This window comes from Martes martes (assembly GCF_963455335.1).
Source record: "Martes martes genome assembly, chromosome: 4".
NCBI classification, from domain to species: domain Eukaryota; kingdom Metazoa; phylum Chordata; class Mammalia; order Carnivora; family Mustelidae; genus Martes; species Martes martes.
The window spans coordinates 172,991,424-173,000,226 of record NC_137891.1 but is presented as its reverse complement, the minus strand read 5'-3'; the positions used below and the strand labels follow the sequence as shown (position 1 = coordinate 173,000,226).

At 43.6% G+C, this 8,803-nt stretch overlaps 1 protein-coding gene across 1 annotated transcript; it reads right to left on the bottom strand.

Annotated features, from left to right (window-relative positions):
* Positions 1-1,454: 1,454 nt before the first annotated feature.
* On the bottom strand, positions 1,455-7,396 carry LOC308342370 (pre-mRNA-splicing factor SYF2). Its single transcript, XM_080802774.1, has 7 exons — positions 7,320-7,396; positions 6,988-7,101; positions 5,410-5,535; positions 4,825-4,942; positions 4,312-4,402; positions 2,934-3,032; positions 1,455-1,760 (listed from the first exon to the last, which is right to left on the bottom strand). The coding sequence occupies exons 1-7, from the start codon at positions 7,344-7,346 to the stop codon at positions 1,595-1,597; spliced, it is 741 nt and encodes a 246-aa protein (XP_080658900.1). The 5' UTR covers positions 7,347-7,396; the 3' UTR covers positions 1,455-1,594.
* Positions 7,397-8,803: the final 1,407 nt, after the last annotated feature.

Here is an 8,803-nt window from a genome sequence, read left to right as displayed (position 1 = left end):
TTTTACCACAAACTCACAAAAAAATCAAGGTTCTGGTGGGTAATGAAAAACTGATTGATATTGGACATGCAACTAACAGGTCTATAAGCTACTCTTGCATTCTTAGAATACACTTTGCTGGCTTATATCAGACTATGCTTTTAAATACATCGGACAATGCTTTGACTTTTTTTTTAAAAGCTATTGCAGGGGTGCCTGGGTGGCTCAGTGGGTTAAAGCCTTTGCCTTCGGCTCAGGTCATGATCTCAGGGTCCTGGGATCGAGCCCCGCATCGGGCTCTCTGCTCAGCGGGGAGCCTGCTTTCCTTCCTCTCTGCCTACTTGTGATCTCTGGCAAATAAATACAATCTTTAAAAAAAAAAAAAAAAAAGCTATTGCAACATTCAGGATCAAAGATTTCATTGAACTTAGTGTAACGGAAACCGAAACATACTCAGTGTATGTTGAAAGGCAGCAACAAGGCCCTGTGATCAGACCTACCTGCACACAGAAATGCTAGAAGCAGAAACAAAATGAGTATAGATATAGAAAGTGCTACATAAATTCTAAAAGGGAGTAATCACCAGTGGTATTTAACGTTAAACTGTCTTTAAACACAAATGTTCATGTATTTGTGAGATTTTTCTCTTTCAGTTTTGGAACGTCCTCATTTTAAACACCACATAGAAAAAACTATACCGATCTTTCTAGACTTTTTTATTAAAATATCGTTGTATAATAGCATAGTGGTCTTTATCTTTCAGTTACTGATAGGCAAAATCATACATTTAATATTTGCTTCAAAATAACATGGGACTCATGGAGGGGAAAGGAGATAGAAATGAAGATGAAACAAGACTGGCCAAGAGTTGATTACTGAAGACAGGTATTGGGTATATGGGATTCATTGTATTCAGTCTTCTTTTGACTGTTTTGACTTCCCCATAATCGTAAAAAATTTTAATGTTTATTCAATGAAAGCACATGATCTTGCATATATATACAAATGTATAAATATATAAATTCTTATTTTAAATGCTAGTGCTTCATAGGGATTCTATATCTGCTTTTTATAAAAGGAACTATACATGGTCAATAATCACAGGAAGATAGTTCTGCTGCTTCCTGAACTTGGTCATAAAAGGCCATGGGTAGAGAGAGACAGCCCACCAGTAGCCACGGCCATGTTCCTCCTTGCTATACTTAGCTTCTGAGTCTACAACCTCAAAAGTTGCCGAGTCCAGCTCTAGCTTTTGTCAAATTCCTAACATTCAAAGCAACAATGACTGCATTTATGTATGATGCCAACAATCTTAAGCCCAAGATGCTTCAAAGATTAAATAATCATACCCATTTAAAATACATAGAAAAATAATTAGTATTCATACAAAGTAGATTTTTTACAAAGTAAGTACACTACCTCTTAAAATACATCTTATATCCAAGCACAGAAATGCGGAAATATACATGGAAGTGTACGTTTAAGAAAAAGCATTTATTTCTAAATGCTGAGTGGGAAGGCATAGTAGACGGGAGTCCTGATTTCCTGGTAGAAATTTGAAGAGAACTTCAATTTCCCAGCATTCTCAAGCTTCTGAAAACAGTTTCTAAAGGGATTAGACTGCTGTTCCTCTTTCCAAATTCTGTTTAATTTCAGCTGTATATTTCCCATAGAATCTTTCTGCCTTCTTGTTGAATTTGGCATTCCTTTCATTAATGTAGTCGATGTCTGCATCATCATTATAAGGACGTCTCCGGCTATACTTGTCTCGTTTTTCAATTCTGGAGAAAGGGAAAAAAAAAAAATTTTTTTTTTTTTAAAAGGCAATTCTGGGGACACCTGGGTGGCTCAATCGGTTAAGCGTCTGCCTTCAGCTCAGGTCAAGATCCCACAGTCCTGGTATCGAGCCCTGCATCGGGTTCCCTGCTCAGCAGGAAGCCTGCTTCTCCCTCTGCCTCTGCTCCTCCTCACAGCTTGTTCATTCTCTCTCTTTCTCTCTCAAATAAATAAATAAAATCTTTAAAAAAAAAAAAAGGCAATTTTGAATTTTGTAATCTTAACAAAACATGGCCAAATAGTTAAGAACAGAATCAGTGCACTCAGAATAGCACATGTGAGGGGTGGGGGTAGTTTTCATCAAGATCAAACTGTAGGGGCGCCTGGGTAGCTCAGTGGGTTAAAGCCTCTGCCTTCGGCTCGGGTCATGATCCCAGGGTCCTGGGATCAAGCCCTGCATCCGGCTCTCTGCTCAGCGGGGAGCTTGCTTCCCTTCCTCTCTCTCTGCCTGCCTCTCTGCCTGCTTGTGATCTCTAATAAATAAAATCTTTAAAAAAAAAAATCAAACTGAAATTGCTAACTGAAAACACAACCCTGGGTACAAACCCTGAAATTCAATAAATACAAACTCATCCTTGGAATGCTTCTAAAAAGAGCAATGATACACTGTTGCCACTGGACACATGAAGTTAGGCCCAGAAGAAAATTATAGTACTTACATTAATAATAGCCACAGCTAATGTGAATAGAAGACACACTATATACTAGATAGTATTTTTAATAGTCATATGTACTAACTTCTAAAATATAATTCTGCTCTAATATTCACCCATATCAGTATTAAGAAACACAAATATAACAAGGGTACATTTACTGGAACATTCGTACTTCTTCAAATCAAATAATGGAATACTTATGAAGGTCAAAGCCCTTAAAGAATCATTTTCTTTGGACCTTTCCCTGCTTCAATTATGACAACTCCATCTCAGTGATATTTTGTGCCTGCTCCCAGATCATATGGATTCGGCTAGCATATGCCATCCGTACCCAAAACCACTACAGACACTGAGTCAGAAATGAGCAGGAAGAGTATCTGCTCTTTCAATTCACTCTAAACACGCTAGGTCCATTTTGTCGTTAAACATCTGGAAGTTCAGGCTGCTGTACTGAGTACTCACTGTTTTTCCAGATCCATGACCATCCTATCAACCTCTTCTGTGGAAGGCACGTGTGTTCCATGAAGAAGGCTGTTGGATGTGGGGAAAAACTCTTCTCCACTGAAAAGACAGCAAAATGGACTTAAAGTAACACTAGACAGTTCCACGTTTGCCAATTTCAAACCAAACTACTACTCCTGGTGAGCAATAAAACATACACATTATTTTATACATTACATTATATGTATTAAAATACATACAGTGTTGACTGTGGGATCCTACCTTAACTTTATTTATGTATATATAGGGGCGCCTGGGTGGCTCAGCGGGTTAAAGCCTCGGCTCAGGTCATGATCCCAGGGTCCTGGGATTGAGCCCCGCATCGGGCTCTCTGCTTAGCAGGGAGCCTGCTTCCTCCTCTCTCTCTCTCTCTCTCTCTCTCTGCCTGCCTCTCTTCCTACTTGTGATCTCTTGTCTGTCAAATAAATAAATAAAATCTTTAAAAATACACACACACACACACACACACACACACACACACACACACACGCAAGCTAGAATTGGAAGGGACCTAAGATAACCCCTCCCCCAGCACCTTCATTCTACAGATTTAAGAGTCAAGGGCCAAAGGGACATGCTTCTCGGTTCAGCTTCTTTCTCTCCCCACTAATGCGCAAGGGTCAGCAAACCACAGCACCAGCTTTTGCAAACATCTTACTGGGCCCCAGACACACCCACTCATTCATGTATCCTCCATGACTGTTTTCACATCACAGCAGCAGCGCAGAGTAGTTGTGATGGAGACCAAAGGGCCCACAAACCTAAAATCTTTGCAGAAAATGTTCACCCAGGGGCACCTGGGTGGCTCAGTGGGTTAAAGCCTCCGCCTTCGGCTCAGGTCATGATCTCAGGGTCCTGGGATCAAGCCCCCCATTGGGCTCTCTGCTCAGCGGGGAGCCTGCCTCCTCCTCTCTCTCAGCCTGCCTCTCTGCCTGCTTGTGATCTCTCTCTGTGTGTCAAATAAGTAAATAAAATCTCAAAGAAAAAAAAAAAAAGAAAAGAAAATGTTCACCCATCTCGGCATTAAAGCATTCAGCCTCCTAAAACATCTGATTAACTACAATAACCTGGTTGTTAAACTCTCAACACCCAGTCTTCGAATGCCCAGCTGGAACAATAACCAGGGGTTAACTGAACTGCTGTGGAGTGAGCAATAAATAGTATGGTCAAGGCCAGAAAGCATTCATAGGCAGCTGCTGATGACCATGACCTAAGCTTTAAAGTGTGTTTGTATTTATGTATATGTGTATGTATGTATACACCACACACAAACACACACACACGCCCTTATGTCCCTTCAGAATTAACACAGGACCTGCATTAATTAATGTCAACTTACTGTTTTTCTCTCAGTCTCTCATAGGTTTCCATGTCAGGTTTGATCTGCTTAGTCAGCCGATGATACTGGCGTAACTGGGCAGCAGCATAATCTAAAGATAAAAAGAGGGAAAAAAACAATAAAGATAAAAGGAGAATCGGATAAGAGAGATGTCCCTGTTTTGTCATTACGATCCAGAAAACATCAAAATCATTATTAATAATATCTGCACAAGACACTAAGCATAGCTTCTACCCTGAAGATGCTGAAGATACAGGCTTTTGCTACCTTTACCACAAAGAACAAAAGAATGCAGCTGGCTGAAGTACAGCCTTTTTTACTTCTGCCCTAGGAGACGTATTTGTATTTTTCTTGGGTTTAGACCTCTTGGAGAATATTCTTGGACATAACCTTTTTTTCTTTTTTGGTGGGGGGGGGGGCACGGTGCCCACGGATATCCTTTCTTAAAACCAGAAACACTGAAGGTATTGCTAATATACTGAGGCCATTCGGCCAAGGAAAGGCGAGCTTTACCTGAGAATCCCAGGTCAGGGTTTTTCCTCCTCTTCTTCCTCTCCCATCTTTCTGCATCTTCTGCACTGATCTCCAACAGCTTCACTTTCTCATAGTCCTCCCCTCTCGCTGCACATTCCTAAGAGGGAAAAGAAGCTAATACCTGCAATGATGATCCAAGCAAGTATTGGATCTATTTTAACTCCAGGTTAAACAAAGATATCAGGCAATACTTTAAAACTAATGACCACTATTTGGAGGCAATCTGGGAACCTGCTACAGTGTGTAAGAGAGCGTGCCTCAATTTAAAACACGTGTTCAGCAGGTGGCAGGTGCCAGGTCCCCTTGGAAATTTTTTACATGCACTGACTCATTTAATTCGTCACAACTCAAATCATTATTATAGTCCCCATTTTTCAGATGAGAAAAGAGAGGCACAGAGAGGTGAAATAACTCCCCCAAAATGCTGCTGCTAGTGAACAGGAGGGCCACCACTGGACTCCGGAAGTCTGCTCTACAGCCAGTGTACAAAACCAGCTATTATGGTCCCAGTACAACAGAATGACTGAATAAACCACTTATGAAGCCAGCAGAGTAGATCCTAACCTTCTTCTTTTCTTCTTCCTGTAGTTCCCATTCTAGACGAGCTTTTCTGGCTTCCCAGTTAGCAGGTAACTTAAGTCTTTTATCTTCTTCAACAACTTCCTGGTGATTTAATTTACGAGCTTCATTCTAAATCCATAACACAAAAAAAGTTTGTCAGCTGGGACCTGAAAATAAGTCCAAACAAAATCTTGCCCACTTTGAAAAGGGTCAGGTAAGACACATTAACAAGGGGACTCCGTTTTATCCTAAAAGCAACAGATAACCATCAAAGGATTTTAAGCAAGGGAATGGCCTAGTTAGGTTTTTTTTTATTAAGGATTTATTTATTTGAGAGAGAGACAGCAAACAAGCATGCGCATGCACAAGCAAGAGATGGGGAGAGAATCTCAAGCAGACTCTGCACAGAGCACAGAGCCCGATGCGGGGCTTGATTTCAGTATCCCTAGATCACAACCTGAGCTGAAACCAAGAGTTGGACGCTTAACCGACTGGGCCACCCAGGTACCCCTCAATTCTCTTTTAATCCTAATTCAAGCAAAAAACTTCAATTTGGGGTTGGAGGCTTTAACACTAATCTTAGTATCTCCAACCCTTTTCAAATCCCTTCTCCTTTTTACATATTTTAACAGTTTACTTTATGGCAAAAGAAAGGTATTTTCCATTTGACTTACTCTATGAAGAGTATGATTTAAAATGAATTTAAGCGGGGTGCCTGGGTGGCCTAGTTGGTTCAGCATCTGCCTTCGGCTCAGGTCATGATCTCAGAGTCCTGAAATGGAGCCCCACATCAGACTCCCTGCTCAGCAGGGAGTCTGCTTCTCCCTTTCCCCCTGACCTTCCCACTCTTCTCCCCACCCAGCTGTGTTCTCTCAAATAAATCAAATCTTTTTAGGAAAAAAAAAAAAAATCTTCTACTTAGGAGCAAAAGCCCTATCATAGTCATCTAGTTTCCCACCAACTAGGTGAGCCACTGACACTATACACTTTTAGAGATGTGCTGATTAGGGCGCCTGGGTGGCTCAGTTGCTAGGAGGCTTCATTTGGCTCAGGTCATGATCCCAGGGTCCTGGGATCGAGCCCCACATCTGGGCTCCCTGCTCAATGGGAATCCTGCTTCTCCCTCTCCCACTTCCCCTGCTTGTGTTCCCTCTCTCTCTGTGTCTCTGTCAATAAATAAATAAAATCTTTTTTAAAAGAAAGATGTGCTGATTATTTTTTAATGAACAGGCAACCAGCTCTCTTATTAACACGGACTAGTTTCTTCCAGTCTCTAGCTCCATATATCCCATAGGTAAAATGAAGAGTTTGTCAGACCCATACAGCAGGGAGACTGTTAAAAATAGAGACTCCCAAATCTAGCCCAGATTAGTTAAATCGGAAGTGGGTGAGAAGGTTGGAGAAAGCACGTTATTTTCAAAGGTGATTTCAATCTGCTGCCAGGGTTGAGAACCACCGGGATAGATATTTCTTCCAGTTCTGCGGGTCTGTCAGACACGGTTTTGCGGCTTCCTCGTCCCTCCACGAACGCGCACGGGCCTGCCAGAGTGACCAACCTCAGCTGCCTCTGTGGCTACTCACCCGCTTCAGGTGCAGCTCCCGGAACTTGCGCAGCCTCTGTTCGCGCTTCTGGGCAGCCAGCTCCGCGGTAGCCGCCAGGGGCTGCTCCCTCTCCTCCGCGCTGTCCACCGGCACCTGCGGCGAGGAGGACCGGCTGGAGGCGGGGCGGCTTGGGATGATTCCCCGCGGATCCCGCCAGGCCGGGCCGAGCCGAGGCCTCACACCGACCCCGAATTCACAGCGTCTACGCCTCCCTGGCCCAGCACCCAGGCATCTCCCCACCTCTCCCCTTTCATGTTTTCCCGGAGCCTTCCCCCCAACAAAAATCCCTGGGTAGAGCCGGCGGAACTTACCTTCTCGGCTAAAATCGCAGCCGCCATCACAATCTCTCTCTCGCCACTTCCGACAATAACACCCACCACTTCCGTCTGCCTGTGGCCCAACCCGCCGATATGTATTAAAAACCTAGTATAAGCCCCGCCCCTTCCTGGCGGTCTCAGGAGCTTGGGACCAATCCCTGCTCCTTTTAACACTGAGAAGTTTTTGATTGGGTAGGGCCTTGCGCAGCCGCAAAAAACCTCAGGGGCAAGGGAGGGGAGGGAGGAAGCCGAGAGGCTTGTACTGGAATGTGCTCGGGAAGGGACGGCTAGGTGGGACCAGACGAACTTGAAGCGGGGTAGAAAGTCGTCCCAAGTCCATGCCACTTCTTGGAGCGAAGAATGTTTGCCATCCAGCAAACACTTGGCCTCAGTGTCACTTGCGAGGTGGCTCTTCCTGGCCTGCCTTGTCTCACGTAGCCTCCAGTACTGTCAACAGGCACCATTTTCATTCTCTTGGGTAGTGTGAGATCCTTTCCTCTCCGGTCGTTCCCCACCCCACCCCCGCTGCAGAACTGTGTAGTTTCCAGACGAGAGACTCCGTGTTGAGAGAAGCTCCATTTTCTTTTTTAAAACAAATAGCTAATGAATTCTGGAACAGGGCAAAAAGACATTTGAACTAGACCAGAAACAGCAATCGTTTTAGGAACAGTCCTTCCTAGAGTCAACAGGGGGGACTGACGTCTGGCCTGTAACACTGTCAGTGTGGACTTTTCGAAGACGGAGGAATCCACGCATATCAGGGGTTGTTTCATTAGTTAGCAATAGTAAATCAGTCCATCAAAGTGTAACCCAGAGCTGTTCAGCCTGGGAGTACCAATTGACAATTTCATTTTCTTTTATTCATGTAATTGCCCCCCTTCCCCTTTCTCATAAAAGCCCCTTGTTTTCCCTACACTTGTTTCCCCACACATTTTTCTGGTTGCTGCTGTAATCTATGCTGCCCAAATTGCTACTCCGAGACCCCAAATAAAGGCCTTTGTTCTTTTTCAGTTTTGCCTTCTTAGTTGACTATGGCATCAGAAGCAACACACGGCTCTGACTCCCAAGGCACGCTGGATTTGAGCAGGGTAACTTCCTGAGCATATTGTGCTCTAACCTCTCCCCAGTCCACTCCAGGTTCTGGTGGTAAATCCTCTTGGTTCCCAATCTTCCTTCTTTTGGTTAAGGTTCAGGCCTCATTTCTTTGGGTGTCTTTCTGGTGCGGGTTTCTATCCATGTGATTTACAGAGAGAGATGCTTTTCTCTCTGGTGATTGATTATGAAGTAGAGTGTTTGGTTTCAAAAATTGCTGCTGGAGAGCTGTCCCCATCTGGAAGCCCAGCTGTATTTATGTTCAAATATTATGGGTCCATTCCTTATAAGTTTTGGTGTTGTCAGACCAATCGGACTGAAAATGACTTGTCCTTAACTATGGCCACTTTGGGGATCGTTTGAGATTCCAAAATTAGTTGCATGCA